Below are 18,939 nucleotides of genomic sequence, written 5' to 3'. Positions count from 1 at the left end.
AAAAAAACCACACACACACATACACACAGTGAAGATAAGGTAGATGTTTACAGCCTCTGCTAACCAAGCATAATTTAGGCCAGTTAATGGGGTGCTTTCAGTTGAAGATGTAGACTACCACAAACTTCCATCCTCCTGGTACCCTAAGTCCTGAGCACTAGCTCTCCTGCAACAAAATAGACTGACAGGTTGCCATGAAGATTAAATTTCTGCTTGGCCCAGACCTTCATATCACTTCTTCACTTAGACGAGGCAGGATGAGCAGAAAGATACAGGTAACAATAGAAAAAAAGTTACCAGAGCTCCCAGCATTTAACTTGTTTACTGTTCAAACTAGAAAGTACTTTTCAGAAGGGGAGAGATTCACAAAATAGCAGACAGTAGGCATTTAATATATCTGTATTTAATTTTGATCCTCTTGTGCTGCCTCAATACTTCTCCCTGTTCTCATAGATTGCAATGTTAGACTTTCCAAGACTACCTAAATGTTGCATAAAGACTAATCATGTCAGGGGCACCTGGGTGGCTCAGTGGGTTGGGTGGCTGACTTCAGCTCAGGTCATGATCTCACGGCTTGGGAGTTTGAGCCCCAAGTCAGGCTCTGTGCTGACAGCTCGGAGCCTGGAGCCTGCTTCAGATTCTGTGTCTCCCTCTCTCTCTGCCCCTCCCCTGCTCACACTCTGTGTCCTTTTCTCTCAAAAATAAATAAAATTTTTTTAAAAATTAAAAAAAAAAAGACTAATCATTTCAGCATATCTGACTTTCTTAATTACTGGTTTTTTTAATTATTATTCTTTTTAAATAGATTTTATTAATAGAAAACAACATTTTCTATAATGCATAGGAAAATGTCATTTCTTTTTTAATATGCTTTGTACAATTTTAATAAGCTCTTTCTCTTCTCCATCACCCCATATAATAGTTGTATCAATTATTCATTTTCTCAATTGCTGAATATTATTCCCTTTCTACTACCTTCTAAGAATAACTAAATCAGATCAACAATTATCTTACAGCGGTGACTTACAAGATTCCACATAATACGTTGAAGGATTAAATGACAATATTTGAAAAGCTCTTTACAAACGATGAAAATACTAGGCAAATATACATCACTGTGTTGCATACAAATGAAAACAAAGATACATTTCAGAGTCTGAAAGGCAAACTGTCCAACACATGATAGACCATGGGCTTTGATACCAGCTCTGCCTTTAATGGCCAAGTTTCCTTACCACCCGGAGCTTCAATTTGCTCACCTGATAAACCTTTCAGAAAGCATAACCCATGATAAATATTAATACCTCAATAAATGTGAGCTATTGTTATTATTTTAAAAGGTATTAGCAACAGTATGTCAACGGAAAGAAAGCCGACCTCAAAGTAGGTAGGTAAATAAACGCTTTATTCGTTGCCTTAACTGAGGATGCCAGCCTGGGAAAGTCTTTCCATCTGCCCAGAAGAACTGCTCTGCTCTGCAGCACGTCAGCCACAGGGGAAGGGGGAAGGTGTGCTTGCAAGCAGTTCTCCAAATGCTTGCGCATCACAAGGTATATGTGTTATGAATGTCAAAACTAAGGTTTTCTGATTTCCACAGAGACACAAGAAAGACCCTTAGGTCATCTTAATACATTAGGTTTCGGGGCGCCTGGGTGGCTCAATCAATTAAGTGACCGACTCCTGATTTCGGCTCAGGTCATGATCTTGCAGTTTTTGAGTTCGAGCCCTGCTGGGTGTGGAGCCCGCTTTGTCTCCCTCTCTCTCTGGCCCTCCCCTGCTCGCTCTGTCCCTCTCTCAAAATAAGTAAATAAACATAAAAAAATATATATTAGGTTTCTATATATCTGATTGTTTAAAAATATTGCTTCCATGTCTCTGTTTAACCGGTTCTCCAGTTCTTGCTGGTTTTGATTTCTCCTTGAGGTCACTTGAGACAGTTCCAGGAGGCTAATGTCAGTCACCTACTGCAGTTGTAGTGCACAAAAGTAGAACAGCCAAGTTTTAAGATTAGTAACAGTATTCTTATCCCACAGAGATCATTCCTATAAATGGAAAAAAAAAACAAAAACAAAAACAAAAAACCCCAAAAACCAATTCTCCTAAAGAAATCTTCTTAAAGGAATATGAGAATTTTCATATTCTTTTTTTTTTTCTTTAATGTTTATTTATTTTTGAGAAAGAGAGAGAGAGAGCGTGAGTGGGGTAGGGGCAGAGAGAGGGGAAGACACAGAATTTGAAGCAGGCTCCAGGCTCCAAGCTGTCAGCACAGAGCCTGATGCGGGGCTTGAACTCATGAACCACGAGATCATGGCCTGAGTTGAAGTGAGACACTTAACCGACTGAGCCATCCAGGCGCCCTGAGAATTTTCATATTCTTTCCATGATAGCATTGCTTCCTACAGATGGCAGAGAAAGCAAAGACAAAAAAAAAGCCATCATGAGACATGACTAAAGTCAAGTAATTGGAGGTTCGACGAAATTCAATCATAAAGCAAAATAACCATTCTCCAAATAATAAGGAACACTGTGTTCAAGGCTTACTTTCTGAATATCTTGAGGGACATTCCTATTTTAAGTTTCAGAAGGAGAGTTAAAAGCTTCTTTTGTTACATCTCTGCCTCGATAGAAAAGTCATTAAAGCTTGCAAACACGTATACACAGAACTTAGAAAATCAGCTATAAATTGCCTTGCCCGTGTATTACATGTCAGTGGGAGTATCTTCTACATATGAGTAAATTAGTCCTTAATTTTATTTTTAAAAGTTGTATCTTCAAGTTAAACTAAATGCTAAATAAAAGAAATCAGGAACTTGTGCTTCCCAAATCCTCACATGCTCCAAAAAAAAGTTACAATCAACAAAAGGAATAAAATGACACAGATCCCAAGCCTACAGTGTAACCAAAAGACAGAGAATACTGCCCACTTCAAACTGCTATAAACACAAAAATGAACACCGATCTCCCGCACCCTCTCCAAGCTACTGTAGAGTGGTGGGAGTAGAGAGGGGAGCGCGGAAACAGTGCATGGAAGAGAGAGGAAGAAAAGAAAAGTCACTTCTAGAAAGACCACCTTAAGAGAAAAAAGTACTGAGAAGAATCCTCGAAGATAAGAGCACTGACTACAAAGAGAAGAATTAAGAATGTATCAGCCTCCAAGTCGCAGTCCAGACTGGCCACATTTCTAAGGGAGAAGAGGGTTAAAAAAAAACAATGTCCCTTTTGAAGACTGGATAATGTAGGAAAAAAGAAGAGAGGAAATTTAAGATAAAGAGAACTAAAAAAATGTTTTGAATAAAACAGCTCCCGACAACGTCCCACTCCAAAAAAGACATCTCTAAAAAAAAATGCACTTTGCCACACTGACAGAAGAGGGCAATCTTGAATTTCATAATGAGAGAATTGTGTAAACCATCACAAACTACCAATCTTCCTCTCAAACTGCATACATTTAAGTAATCTCCATCTATATGAAGCTACTCTAAGACTAAAAGAGGAAACAAGAACCAAAATATTACCATAAATGAAATCTCCCCAAACAACCAACTACCAAACAGAACAAAACTGTAACACAACATTCAAGCATTTGGGGATACGAAAGAAACACCATGAATTTAAAATTCAAAAACTAAGAACAACATCAACAGACAACAAACATGAAGGAATGAAATAAGATATAATTAAACTCTAGAAAGAAAAGGAAGGGGGGGAAATCCTATCAGAAATGAAGACTAAATTATAAGATGCCTAAAGGAAAACATATTCAAATAAAAATTTAATAAGGGGCATAGAAGAAAGGGAGGGAAAAAAAACCAAGAGAACAGAAATGAGACCAAGAGGGGCACCTGAGGGGCTCAGCTGGTTAAGTGTCCAACTCTTTATCTCAGCTCAGATCATGATCTCACGGTTCACGAGATTGAGCCCCACATCAGGTTCTGCACTGACAACATGAAGCCTGCCTGGGATTTTCTCTCTTCCTCTCTCTCTGCCTCTCCCCTGCTCCTTGTGCTCTCTCTCTCTCAAAACAAATAAACTTAAAAAAAAAAAGAAAAGAAAGAGAGAAAAAAAAAAAGGAAACAAAACCAAGAAAGAAGTAAAAAAAAAAAAAAGAAAAAAAGCTACAAAGTGGCTAAAATAAGACAGAAAAAAGATCCAATGCATATATAACTTAAGTATTTGAAGAAGAAAAACAGAAAAATGAATGAGAACTACTATTTAAAATTATAATCCTAGGGGCACCTGGGTGGCTCAGTCTGTTAAGCATCTGACTTCAGCTCAGGTTGTGATCTCGTGATTCACGAGATTGTCAGCTATGCTGACAACTCAGAGCCTGGAGCCTGCTTCAGATTCTGTGTCTCCCTCTTTCTCTGCCATTCCCCTGCTTGAACTCTGTCTCTGTCTCTCTCTCTCTCAAAAATAAAAAAATAAAATAAAATAAAATAAACATTTTTAAAATTTTTTTTTTTTAATTTTAAAAAAATTTTACTATCTAAATATACCTATTAAAAAGGCCCACTAGTGACATAGGGTCAATGGCCAGGAATGGGCAACACTGAGACCCAGCCTAGTAAAACTACTTGACTTTAAAGGTAAAGAAAAAAGATAAAGAACAACTCTAAGGGCCTAAAGAATAAAGACCAAGAAACCTGGAGAAAGATAAAAAGACTGTCATCAGAGTGTTCAAAAGCCACATTCAAAGCAAGGTCCATGGAGCACCATTTTTAAGAAACTCAAGATTTCATATCCAGCCAAGTTGTTCTTCAAGTATGCAGGGTATAGAAAAATAGTTTTAAATACACAGGAACCAAAGAAACACTATATACATGAGCGCTTCTTGGGGCACCTACCACAGGAGGGGATTTATCCAACCAGGAGGTGTTGGGGGAAGGTTTGGCAAAAGGACTGATACAATCAGTCGCAAATCTAACACTAAAATGAAGATGGGGAAGAGAATACACAAAGAATATACAAATGTTAAATGCTCCGAAAAAGTAAAATTAATGCATATCAAAAGATGAGAATAAAGGAGAGAGAAACAAGAAAATAAAATAGGCTCTTTAACTGTAATACAGGAAACAAATAAAAAACAGAGACAACGATAAATACTGAAAAACCGTATGGTAACAAGTGAGAAAATGAGAAACTACTATTTTATGGTAAAAACCATAAAAGGTTTGTACCAAGGGCATAGGAAAAGGTTTATGATTTCTTCTTCTGGCCATGAGAGAGTACTCTTCTGCCAACAACTAGCAAAAAAATTTTAAGGCAGAGAGGGAGGCACTGCTCTTAGATGTTACACAGTAAGCAGTATGGGATTAAGACTTGATAGAAGAGACACAAACAAGAGCCACAGCTCTCTGACATCACTTTTCAGACTGTGGGACAAGAAAGGAAATCCAAACACAGCAAAACAGTCGCAGTGAGTTAAAGAGATAGAGATCAGAGTTCCAGGAGTCTATGCAGCTAGAATCTGTACGTACTGAAGAAGAAGAAGCTACACAGAAAAGAGCTCCAGAAATCTAAACACAGGTCAGTCCCCTGGAGGACCATACAGAAAGGCCCTGGAAGAGGAGACATCACATGAAGAAAGAGGCCTTGTGGAGAAGTTTAGAGGCACTCCAGCCAAAAGTCAGCAAGAAGCCCTAAACTTAGCAAAGATGGTATCTTTGGCCTCCCAGCCCTACTCAGCCACCATCTGAGAATAGCTACACAAGCTAAGGCAGAAGGAACACCCAGTAATCCACAGTCATTAAAAAAAAAAAAAAAAAGTAGTACTTATAATATACCTCGTAATGTAATAAAAAATATTTTAATGGATGATATAACTAATATGCCAAAGACTAACTTTATTTAATAATGACAGTAGTGGGGCATCTGAGTGGCTCAACTGGTTGAGCACCCAACTATCGATCTTGGCTCAGTGAATGATCTCACTGTTTGTGAGTTCGAGCCCCACTCCAGGATTCTGTCTCTCCCTCTCGCTGCCTCTTCCCCGCTTGCTCTCTCTCTCTCTCAAAATAAATTAATTAATTAAAAAAAATGAGAGTAGCTAAAATCCTGTTGGAATAAGTGGTATAAAATAACTATCTGGGAAACTAGAGATACTTTTTTCATTCTTCCCCCAACTGTAAAGCCTGACATCTAATATCTATTCATTCTTTGGCCCTTCTAGATTACTAAGGATGAATTTTTTATTTATTAATTGTAAAACACTCAAAGGACACTTACAACTTCATAAGTTTGAAGATGAAGAAATTCCCCTAAGGACATGATAAACAGACCACCCCAGATGTGATCTCAGTACAACTAAAACTACGGTTGCCCGCTTCCTCAGTGATTGAAAAGTTACTGACTTAATTTAAAACCTATCGTACAGTTGACACTATAACAGCGTAATTTTTTCCTTATTTCCACTCCTTCAAGATCTGCCCATCCATGACCATCTCCCACCTCTCTGTCATGTGGCTGCTCCAGTTTTTACTCTTTCTATGCCATCATGCTCTTCTCTTCTCTTACAGTCAGCTATCATGACGTCTTACCCTCTTTCCGGCCAAACTGCAAGCCCTACGTCTCTGGTAAACAGAGAGTATCTACACGCCATTTTGGTTCAGCTAAGTTCCATCTTTCCTACCAAAGCCTGCTGAACATCATTCCCTGTGAGTATCCCCACTGTGAATGTCCATAGCACTTGCTCAGCAATTCAAAGCCCGTGTTTAATCATTCACAGTTTGGAAGAGGTGCCCTAGTTATTTTGACATTTACATCTTGAGTATTTGAGTGTCTTTCAGCTCCTTGATGACACATCAGTTTTTCCACTTGATCTATATGTCTCCTATATAGCTCAGATTCAGTTTAAAACAGCCCATAAAGCCCCTGAAATTTATGCAAAGTTTAATGAAAAATGGTTTTTGAACAAACGGTGGCTTTTGTGAGATTTTCTTTTTGTTTGTTTTTTTTTTAATTTTTCTTAATGTTTTATTTATTTTTGAGACAGAGAGAGACAGAGCATGAGCAGGGGAGGGGCAGAGAGAGAGCGAGACAGAGAATCCGAAGCAGGCTCCAGGCTCCAAGCTGTCAACACAGAGCCTGATGTGGGGCTCGAACTCATGAACCATGAGATCACGACCTGAGCCAAAGTCAGACACTCAACTGACTGAGCCACCCAGGCACCCCTCGTGAGATTTTCAAATGACCACATGAGACTAAAATGCTCTGTCTAAAGCTCTGTCTAAAGCTAAATGCTCTGTCTAAATGCTCTAAAATGCTTTGTATTTATACAAAAAATATTTGTTAACTAGGATCGCCCGGGTGGCTCAGTCGCCAACTTTGCCAACCTCGCCAACTTTGGCTCAGGTCATGATCTTGTAGTTCATGAGTTCTAGCCCTGCGTCGGGCTCTGCGCTAACAGCTCAGAGCCTGGAGCCTCCTTCAGATTCTGTGTCTCCTCCTCTCTCTGCTCCTCCCATGTTCGTGCTCTCTCTCTGTCTCTCTATAATAAATAAATGTTAAAAAAAATTTTTTTTAATAAAAAAAAATTTGCTAACTTAAAAACTGCCCTTTGTCACACAGCAAAAGAGAACTCTGCTGAAAATAAACGAAAAGTTCTACTCTGAAAAAGAGGAAAAGAAAAAAAAGTCTCTCTACTTACTGTGTGTAGAAATTCAAGCCTTGCAAACTATTCAGCTTTTCTTATCTACAGCAGATACCTTTCATCATTTCAGTAACTCCAGAATAATAAGGGAGCACTGTGGGGTTTTGTGAACCATGAAACCACGAAGTCCTTTTCTGTTCTTTCTACTATCTTAATAAAATTAATTTCACTATGAAACTTTAATTAAACACAAATATGAGTGCACACATAAGAAACTGATAAGAAACAGGGATGGGAAAAACATTTAGAGGCAAAAACTAATCTCTGGAAAAAAGTGTTCTTCTTTCCATCACCTGGTTATACAAGCACAGGAGAAAAATATAATTAAATATGTACCAATCTTAATTCTTTCTGGCTCGTGAAATTATATTTCTATTTGCCAGCAAACAGAAATCCTGCATAAGTTCTCATATCAAGCATATCAAAGTTAGTATCAAAAACCACATACACTTTATAAATAATTTGCTGTCATTACAGTAGCTCCCTCACAGTGTATCTTCAGAGCTTTATGTTTTCGTTCTGTATCTGCATGGTTACTCCTCTGGCCACTGTGGGGAAGAATCTTTGGGGACTCTCAAACACAAAGTGGCTTTTCTCATCTTCATGGTTACCTTCTGTTTCTTAAATAAATGTCCGCATGCTCAAAAAATTTGTCAACTGGTAGGGCATTTTATCTCCTCCATCAGAAAACAAATTATTTATGCCCAAAAAAAGACATTAAATCACCTACCCCTCCTAAGATGCTTTATTTTGCCTATCTACTAAAGCTGGCATAAAATAATCTGTTTCCGGGGTGCCTGGGTGGCTCAGTCGGTTAAGCGTCTGACTTTGACTCAGGTCACAATCCCACAGTCTGTGAGTTTGAGCCCCACATGAGGCTCTGTGCTCACAGCTCAGAACCTGGAGCGTGCTTCAGATTCTCGGTCTCCCTTTCTCTGTGCCCCTCCCCTACTCATGCTTTCTCTTTCTCTCTCTCTCTCTCTCTCTCAAAAATAAACATTAAAAAAGAATTTAAAAAATAATAATAATAATCTGTTTCCAAGCAATGTAGCTCAACTTTCTTTCCTGAAAGAGGAAAGGGTGACCAAAATTTGCCTTTTAATTCTTCTCCTCCTGCTCACTAGGGGTTGAATGAAATTCTTCACTACTAAGTTAGGCAGTGTCTTTAAGCACTGCCCAGCAAAGCAGGATGCTTCCTGAGGTGACATGTGAAAAGTCTTTCTATATTTTCTTTTGATTTATGGTTGAGAAAAAAATCTGATGAGCAAAAGTGTAGAAAGACCAGATTACAACTATGGAAATATACCCTTAATCTTTATCATGTACAAGGACAAAGCCCTACATTTGGACTCACACAACTATAGGATATCAGAGTTATATATTCAAGAGCCAGCAGTCAGGTGGCTTTATCGCTTTTCAAAAAACACAATCTCACCTGATTAAGTGAGGTGACATCTGTAAGTACAGCATCAGGAGGTCTATTAGGCACAGCTACAGCTTCCTGAAACCAAAAAATATCACAGGTTAAATACTAACAAAGTAATTGGTACTCTCTTTACTCAGATTAGTATTTGATGAACAACCATGCTTCAGTATAACAAAATCTGCAAGTTAGATAAAATGTTTTTAAAAATAATTTCTGTTCAGGAGGTAACATTTAAAATCTCATAACTGCTAGCCTCATCTATGCTGTGATTTCCCTGAAATGACCCTGTTTAACGAAAGGAGTTATACAACCAGATCCATTCCCTGGGCCACCAAGGAGAAAGAGGTAAAGACCCTTTTCCCAGTGCAAAAGGTGATAATAACTATAAGAACTAGACAAACAATTCACACCTACATTGATTTAATCTTTAAATGTACTTTTTACTAACAGTGCGGGTCTCTTTGCATCTCTATCCTATTTGGAGTTGGTTCAGATTCTTGCATGTGTAGATTAATGTTCTTCATCAAAACCATCATTCCTTCAATTATTTTTTCTATTTCTCTCTCTCTCTCCTCTCCTTCTGGTCTTTCCATTACATGCATCTCGCTATACTTAAGGTACCCCACATTTCACTAAGACTTCTTTTTCTTTTCATCTTTTTTTGTCTCTGGAGATAGATAGATAGACAGAGAGAAAGACAGAGAGAAAGATCTTCAGGCTTTTTGATTCTTTCCTCTGCCAGTTAAAATCTACTATTGAGTGCTCTAGAAAATTCTTCATTTCCCTTATTGTAATCTCAGCTCCAAAACTTCTATTTGGTTCTTCAACATAATTTCTATTTGTTGATTTTCTCTACTTGATGAGTCACTGTCATCGTACTTTACTTCTTTAAGCGTGCTTTCCTTTGGTTCTGTGAACACATTTAGAAGAGCTGCTTTGAAGTCTTTGTCTACAAAGTCCTCTCAAAGGCAGTTTCTATTGCCTGTTTTGTTCTGGTTTTATTTTCCTGTCTATGGGTCATGTGCTCCTGTTTCTTGCATGTCTTGTAATTTTTTGTTGAGGACTAGACATTTTAGATAACCTATTACACAACTCAGGATATTGACCTCCTTTCCCTGTGACAGGCTTGTGGTTATTGTTAATTTGTTTATTTGTGTGGTGCCTTGGCTAGATTATTTCAGCTAAGTCTATTTCCCCAATAGTGAGCAACTTCTGGTGTGGCTCCTCAGAGGTATAGCCTTGGGCAAGAACACAGTCAGTTACCCAAGGATAACAGTGGGTTTACCAGGGTTCTCTGTGACTCTCTCTCCCTGACCTCTCTGCTCAAGTGTCTGCCTCATTTGGTATCATACCCAACCGTTAGGCTCCACTAATCACCAAATGATTGCTCTATTACTTTCAATAATGCCCTGGGGCATAAATCACTCTACAGTCTGATCCAATTAAAGTCAGGCCAGTTTTTGTCATGATCCCATGAGGGCTCTTCTTAGCTCTCTCTTTCCATGGTTCTCTCTAGAAAACTTCTAGCTGGGCTGGTTGTTAGCTTATTGTTCTCATGGAGCTACAAGGTTCCTCTTGGTTGTTAATCTAAAGTAACTTAATATCTGTGGGCACCCTTACCTTTGAACTTTCAACTACTCTATTCCTTGGGATGAGCTTCAGAGATCTCTATTATTACAGGCTGCCTCAGTGCCTGGGTGAAACCTCTCCTCCACTGCAGAAGTAGGGGCAAGGATAGTGGCCCACTCATCTCCAAGTGACATCCTCACTCTACAAGAAGTTGTGCTGGGCAGGGGTAATAGCTTCTGGCCTCCTCAGCTTTCCTCACCCTGTGGGCAAGTGGGGGCAAGAGGGATTGGGTCCTTCAGTCTTCTCAGCCTACCATGTGTGGAGCAGAGTTTCCACTCTACATGTGGAGGCCGGGTAGAGAACGAGAATGCTATAACTCTTAGCCACTTCTACCTGGAACAGAGCTTCAACAACACAAGCTGGGGGCTGTGGGAAGCATAAGAAAATCTGGTGACCTGCTCTTGCTGGGAGGACAGCCTGCTCTGGGAGCAGGGACAAGGGATCCTGTGCTTGGGCTACACATGCCTAGAGTGGAACTGCCATTATGCTGAGCCCAGCGATGAGGGGAAAAAGGAGAAAGCCGTGGCTCAAATGCCACAGATTCTCAATGGTCTTACCAAGATAAAGACTTCCTTGAATAAATATTTCCTAATTTGCTATATGCCCTGAGGACAATCTCCAGACACTTTAAATGGTTTTCTTTTTGTTTTAACTTTCAACCATTATGATGTTATGGCTGACTCAATGGGGAGAGGGTCCAGGGGACTCCTCACACCATCATTCCAGAAGCAGTTTCTCAATACTGCTTTAAGCGTACTTCATTTATCCAGAATGTTTACGACATTATAATCTCATTACCTCAAACAAATCGGAAGTAAAGGCCAGGTTAAATGAAAAGTAATGTCCAAGTTATAAAATATTTTTAGAAAAAAAAATGTTTTTAGGTAGAATTTGAGAACTAAAGAGTAACTAGAATCGTCTTACACAAGACAAGTGCTTAAGTCATTTAATGAATAAAGATTTTATTTTATACAAGGATGACTTGCATGTGTTAGGTTTTCCTAAAGACTTCTGGGTGATGCAAAGTCTGTAGAAGAAAGTAAAAACATTCCCATAATTATCTCAGGTACATTACACTTATGTCAGCCAGACTCCTCTACAAATACGTGTTATATATTAAAATATGGAAACATATGTAGCTCTTTCAATTAATTCAAAGATACTCTGATTCAAAGAAGTGTGAATTACTGAGGATCTACTCTGTTAAATCACACCTATGGTAATATGATAAGTTCAAAATATACATACAGATACTTACATACCCATATATTTTGCTTATATGGATACTTACATACCCATATATTTTGCTTATAAAGCTTATAATAGCCTACCTTGACTTTGTCTGACGTCCGTTTTCCACCAATGCCTCCAGAGCCAACGAGGAAGAGAGAGAACTGATTGTAACATATAAGTTCCTTCTCAAAATAAGAATAGACTGAAAAGCAAATGAAAGAAAAAATAAAGGAAGTTATTATCGAAAGACATAACCAGTTAACCAAGACATGATCAGCAATTCCTTTAAAAGTTTCAAAAAAAAAAAGTAGTCACTAGAAGGTCTGATAACTTAAAGATGCCCAGGTTTGGTTTATAAAGCATCTTTCAATTTCTTCACTACCGGTCTCTAGAAGGCAGAGTGAAGAGGACCTTCACATACCCTCTCTTGACTGTGAAACAGCAGTTTCTCTCTCCTCTTCTTCAATCTCCCCAACTGCTTATCCTATCTTAACTCTCTCCATCTCAAACATTTCACAAAATCCCACTATACGGTGCAGGTATCCAACACTCTCAAACATTCCAACATTCTGCCAAAGGACTCAAAAAGAGCCTGGAGGGGTTCCTGGGTGGCTCAGACGCCCCTCCCCTGCTCGAACTCTCTGTCTCAAAATAAACAAACAAACACACACAAACAAACAAAAAAAAAAAAAAAAAAAGAGGGGCGCCTGGGTGGCTCAGCTGGTTAAGCATCCGACTCTTGATTTCCACTAAGGTCACGATCTCACAGTTCCTGAGTTCAAGCCCCACAATCAGGCTCTGTGCTGACAGTGCGGAACCTGCTTGTAATTCGCCCTCTCCCTCTCTCTCTGCCCCTCCCCTGCTCTCACTTTCTTTCTCTTTCTCTATCTCTCTTTCTCTCAAAATAAATAAATAAATCTAAAATTAAAAAAAAAATACTTGAAAAAAAAAGAACCTGAAATACAAAAGAAGTGAAGATCAAGGTATAAGCTTCAGGAGGACAGAATCATGGGTCTTGCTCACCATTATATTTCTAGCAATCAGAATGGTACCTGGGACAGAAAAAGCACCTAACCAATATTTATTAAATTAATGAGTAATGAGGGGCGCCTGGGTGGCTCAGTCGGTTGAGCAATTGACTTCGGCTCAGGTCTTGATCTCACAGTTCGTGAGTTTGGGTCCGGCGTCGGGCTCTGTGCTGACAGCTCAGAGCCTGGAGCCTGCTTCGGATTCTGTTGTCTCCCTCTCTCTCTGCCCCTCCCTCACACACACTCTGTCTCTCTCTGCCTCTCAAAAATAAAGAACACTAATAAAAAAAAATTTTTTTAATTAATGAGTAATGAATAAATGATACGAGTTAGTGAATGAGTAAGCAAATAATGAATGAATGTAGGACAGCTGTCCCTCTTTCTACTAACTTCCTAGTGAGGGTGTGAGAACTCTATCTCCAGCTCTAGAAAATTAGAAATATGACTTTGAACTGCACACAAAAGAAAAAAATCTAATTATAACAAAAAATAAGGAAGGTCATGGCAATTTGTATTAAAATAAGATTTTTAACTGTATTACGCAGGAAATTGGATATCTGATTTCATTTGCACTTTGCGTACAAATTCTAATACATTATTACCCAATATCAAGCTGTAGTTAACTAAATGGAGTGGGTCAAGAGAAAATAGTAAAAATGAAAGTTAAGGTTACTGCAGAAACTTTGTTCTGAGGTATGTCACATGTCTGGTAGCTCAGGGAGAAGAGTAAAAGAAAACTGGGAGAGGGGTGCCTGGGTAGCTAAGTTGGTTAAGCGCCTGACTCTAAATTTTGGCTTGGGTCATGATCTCGCAGTTTGTGGGATTGAGCCCCATGTCAGGCTCTGCACTGACAACGTGGATCCTGCTTGGGATTCATTCTCTCTCTCTCTCTCTCTCTCTCTCTCTCTCTCTCTCTCTCTCTCTTGATCTCTCTGTGCCCTTCCCCCAACTCTGATACTCTCTCTCTCTCTCTCAAAATAAACTTTAAAAATAATAATAAAAAAAAAAAAAAAGAAAACTAGGATAGTTGCAGCCAAATGTTGGCCAACTTCTGGAATGACAAACAAACACAAAAATCTAAAACATGGGGCATCTGGGTGGCTCAATCAGTTGAGTGTCCAATTTCAGCTTAGGTCATGAGATCATGACCCCATGGTTCATGGGTTTGAATCCTTTGTTGAGCTCTGTGCTGACAACTCAGAGCCTGGAGCCTGTTTCAGATTCTGTCTCCCTCTCTCTCTGCCCTGACCCCACTTGTGCTCTCTCTGTCTCTAAAATAAATAAACATTAAAAAAAATTTTTTTAAATAAAAAAATAAAAATCTAAAACAGAAGGGGGAGAAGGAAGAAGAGGAAGACAAGAAAGACAGAAAGAGGAAAAAAACAGACATACTATGAAATACTATGAGCTGACAGAAATAATGTAGTAGGAGAATATTTAAGAGCATCAAAAATGTTCTCAACATATTATGTGGTAAAAACAAGGCAAGTTCCTACACAGCATATACAGTATGACCTTCCGTGTATTTAGAACAAAGATGATGAAGCCTATATTCCAACTATCAGACAATATCATATTTCCCACTCTAATTTATTTCCAAAATTTTTGACAATAAAGATCTATTTCTTCTTTTTTTTTTAATTTTTTAAGTTTATTTATTTATTTTGAGAGAGAGAGAGAGAGAGAGAGAGTGAGTATGAGCAGAGGAGGGGCAGAGGGAGAGGCAAAGAGAGAACCAAGCAAACTCTGTTGTCAGCACAGAGCCTAATGTGGTGCTCGATCTCACAAACCATGAGATCATGACCTGAGCTGAAATCAAGAGTCAAACAGACGCTTAACCAACTGAGCACCCAGGTGCCTCAATATCTATTTCTTCTTAAAGTTCAGAATGAATAAATTTTAAGCAATGTATCTTGAGCTGATGTTTAATTACTAGTATGTCAACCTTTACTAAACTACTATAACCTTTTTTTTCCCACTGCAAATAAAATATGGCTGTGGTGTTTAAACCACATTTGAGTTCAAGAGGCTTGAATGCACAACATTAGGAACTTAACCACCATTCATGAAAATGACTGAGAGCCAAATACGTTCCAAGTTCCAAAGAGCGAACAAAGACAAGAGTATCTATAATACTAATTATCCAGTGATGGTCTTCGATGTGTTCCTTCCTGCAAGTCCAAACTCCAGTCCGCCACTACGTTCTCTGTACCAGCCACAGTTTGTACCTCTGTGCTCTGGTCATGTGGTCTCAAATCCCCTGAAATGCCCCACTCTTCCCACCGCTACCCTAACCTGCTCCTTTGCCTCATCCTCACTTATTTCCTGAGAGCTTATAAAATTTTTAGAACGCTGATCGTTATCTTGGTTTCTTGAAAACTGGAAGATGAATGTGAACGTACCGATCAGTTTCTATGGTGAAGCACCACATGACACACACGAGGCCTGTCAATCTAACAATATTATTGTAAGAATTAAAAGTGACTTACCATCCATAAGAATTACTAAACCAGATCCTTTATCTAGGACGTCGGCAATAACAGCTTCACATTTTAAGTTTCCTGAAATGAATGGCGAAATCAATCAATCATCTGTTTTTAAAAAGACCGTAAGATCATTATATTAAGATATGAGAGAATTTAACAAAATCTCCACTGTAAGTTCAGCAAAACTAAAAGCTATGCTTTGATATAGTTTTCAAGGTACTGTTAAATCATTCAACATTAAAAGGAAAGAGAATACCTTAGTCACTACATTTGAAACATCAAGTAGAAACACAATAAAGATCAAACTTCTAATACCCAGAAAATCTGGAGACCAGCACAGCCTGAACTAGACCATGGTCTAGTTCACAATGGACACAAAGGGCTGCTGATAGGTTTCTTGTCCTCCATCTAATGCTTCTTTTTTTTATCCCCAGGAGGAGTCACATGGCCTCTGACAGTACCAATGAAGCTGACAAATCCAGTGAGAGACAGAGATGCTGACATCAGTCTCCTGATGCTTGTGGTCCTGAGTCTCATCACCTGCTGGGTTTCACAGGAAGATTATAAATAGTAGCCGTACCTTAGCTTTCTGTAGTTTAAAGAGGTTCCAAACCACAAGTATCTCGAATTTTGAATATTCATATTAGAGAGGCATTAGAGAGGTAGCTTTAAAAGTACTTAAAGAAAATGCACAGAAGCTACTGAAGAAAAATAATTCATGAGAAACGTAACTTGACGCTAAGGAGGTACACGAAATTAAGAAAAATATTTGCCACACCTTCCTATTCATATTACTTTCCAGGTGTAATCATTTTGGAGTATATGCCTGTGCCTCTCTCTTGATATTTAAAATCCCTAAAGGCAAAAATCTACCTTACACATTCGTACTTTCCTTACAACAATGGTTCCCAAGGGAGCCCACGGTCGAGTGACTGGCACATGCCAGACAGAGGGAGCCTCCTGGCCTCTGCCCTGGCCACCAGTGCCACCGCCACATGCCCGCACACGATGCACGCGTGCACACAAAACCTCCATGGTGGGGATCCAGACACCGTATTTCATTTAAAATAACAGGTAACTTAACGTAGTAACAGGCTGTTTCAGTAGGTAGCCAGGTTAGAAAATGTATCTAAAACTGAAAACTCTTCCTTGTCCATGGCAGGTAAGCAGCGGATGTCTGATGAAGGCAGTCACCACACATCAGCTCAGATAAAAACGGTTGTGTGAAAACTTCTGCTTTAACACTGAAATAAGGCTATTCAAATTGAAACAGTGAGAATCTCATACATTTTTTTGGTAAAATAAAAAGCTTTGGAAAAACATGAAAGGAGGATTCTAGCTTCTTGCTGACCTGCATGTTACATAAGGCGAAATGATAAATAAGCCCTTTGTTTGGTATTTTACCACCTTATGTGGTCAGTATTTAATTAGACCATATGCTGACATTAGAGCACCGAAACAAATCTATCAAACTATAGTCGAAGAATAAGAAAAGCAGCTTTACTGAACAAGTAGGATACTCCTGAGAAGAAGAAAATTCATTATTAAGGCAGACCTGATTTTACTTACTCTAAAAGAAAACAGGAATAGTTAATTACAACAAATCCTCTATCTTTTAATGCGCTTGCCTTTATGAAAATTGCTACCAACATAAATACCTGAGAAAAGAATCAAAAACCATTATTCATAGGAATCATAGCTGCCTATATACAATTACTAAGTTTAGAACACATGTATACAACAGAGATGCTTTTTCAGTTGCTAATGACACCTGTATCATTAGAAACACACTGTTAGTATTTTGAGATAATTTAATAAACAAGACTATTCAAGGACAAAGCTTAAGGTCACCAAAATAGGTCCTGCTTCACATCAATCTATTCTAATGCATATCCACGCCTTGCGATATGACTTATTTAAAGTCACTCTAGGGGCGCCTGGGTGGCTCAGTCGGTTAAGCGTCCGACTTCAGCTCAGGTCACGATCTCGCAGTCCTTGAGTTCGAGCCCCGCATCGGGCTCTGTGCTGACTGCTCACAGCCTGGAGCCTGTTTCAGATTCAGTATCTCCCTCTCTCTCTGCCCCTTCCCTGTTCATGCTCTGTCTCTCTCTGTCTCAAAAATAAATAAACATTAAAAAAAAATAATAAAAAAAAAATAAAGTCACTCTGTGCCAGTTTAACACAATGACACAGTTTGGAAGGTTAGTCAGGAAATAAAATCAGGGTACAATTAAGGAATCCACGTATCAGGAACTCACCTGATCTGGGAAGTGGTTTATACAACTCCAAGTACTGCTCCCCATGGAGAACCTATGTTAGGGTAAACAAAATTTTATTGGCCGACTTTCCCGTTCCACAAGCTCTGCTATGAATATGGCTAATCACAAGTGATATTTCACTGGCCGCTTGCTCACATCAGTACTCCCCCCAAATTATCTGTCTCAGTTTGGCTTCTATTTCTTAATCATAATCATAATCAATCATATTCAGAAATAATCAGCCTCCCAATCTAAAGACTGTTAGATCTTTTGGAGCAGAAAAGGTATCTGTGTGTTCTTTCTTGACATTCATAAAGCCTTACTGACTGGTAATTATGGATTACTTACTGATGCAAACACTAAACCAGGCTATATTTCCAGGGCTTCTCACTGTGCCTGGAACATAAAGGGTAATTAATATATATCTGTTGAATAAAAATGGATAAATTGGAGGTGCCTAGGTGGCTCAGTCAGTTGAGCATCCCAACTCTTGATTTTGGCTCAGATCATGATCCCAGGGTCATAGGATGGAGCCCTGTATTGGGCTCTGTGCTGAGCATGGAACCTTCTTAAGATTTAAGATTCTCTCTCTCTCTCTCTCTCTCCACCCCTCTCCCTCACTCACACACTTTCTCTCTCTAAAATTAAAAAAAAAAGTTGGGGTTCCTGGGTGACTCAGTTGGTTAAGCCTCCGACTTCAGCTCAGGTCATGATCTCACGATTTGTGGGTTCAGGCCCCGTGTCGGGCTCTGTGCTGACAGCTCGGAGCCTGGAGTCTGGTTCGGATTCTGTGTCTTCCTCTCTCTCTGCCCCTCCTCCCCTGCTCTTGCTATGTCTCTCTCTCTCTCAAAAATAAATAAAATATTTAAAAATAAAATAAAATAATAAAATAAAATAAAATAAAATAAAATAAAATGTTTTAAATGAATTTCAAATCACATGTACCAAATGCAAACAACTCAGCTAAAACACAGGAGAGTATTACAACCATGTTCAAAGTAATTACAACCATGTTCAAAGCACTATCATTGTCCGTATTTCCTTAGGGTGATATTTTACAAATTATCTATAGATACAAAAACAGACATAGATGCATCTTATAAATTAACTATCAGTAGATACTAAGGACACTGTGTAACTCGAGAGACACTTAACCTCAATGTATGGAAGCAAGAATACACCAATATATGTAGGAAAATAATAGGACAGAAAAAACAAAATCTGGCCCATA

The 18,939-nt window shown here is 38.8% G+C and overlaps 1 protein-coding gene across 2 annotated transcripts in view; it reads right to left on the bottom strand.

The window, feature by feature from the left end:
* HSD17B4 (hydroxysteroid 17-beta dehydrogenase 4) overlaps window positions 1-18,939 on the bottom strand; it is an 87,346-nt gene that overhangs the window by 25,169 nt on the left and 43,238 nt on the right. For both annotated transcript variants that reach the window (XM_019831288.3, XM_006927547.5), the window contains exons 14-17: window positions 17,709-17,760; window positions 15,454-15,525; window positions 12,035-12,138; window positions 9,084-9,149 (exon numbers count right to left, since the gene is read on the bottom strand). In XM_019831288.3, the coding sequence (XP_019686847.1) occupies window positions 9,084-9,149; window positions 12,035-12,138; window positions 15,454-15,525; window positions 17,709-17,760 (294 nt within the window). The remainder of the gene's footprint in view (window positions 1-9,083; window positions 9,150-12,034; window positions 12,139-15,453; window positions 15,526-17,708; window positions 17,761-18,939) is intronic.

This window comes from Felis catus, chromosome A1 (assembly GCF_018350175.1).
Source record: "Felis catus isolate Fca126 chromosome A1, F.catus_Fca126_mat1.0, whole genome shotgun sequence".
In the NCBI taxonomy this organism is placed as follows: Eukaryota; Metazoa; Chordata; class Mammalia; order Carnivora; family Felidae; genus Felis; species Felis catus.
This window is presented reverse-complemented; position numbering and strand designations above follow the sequence as displayed.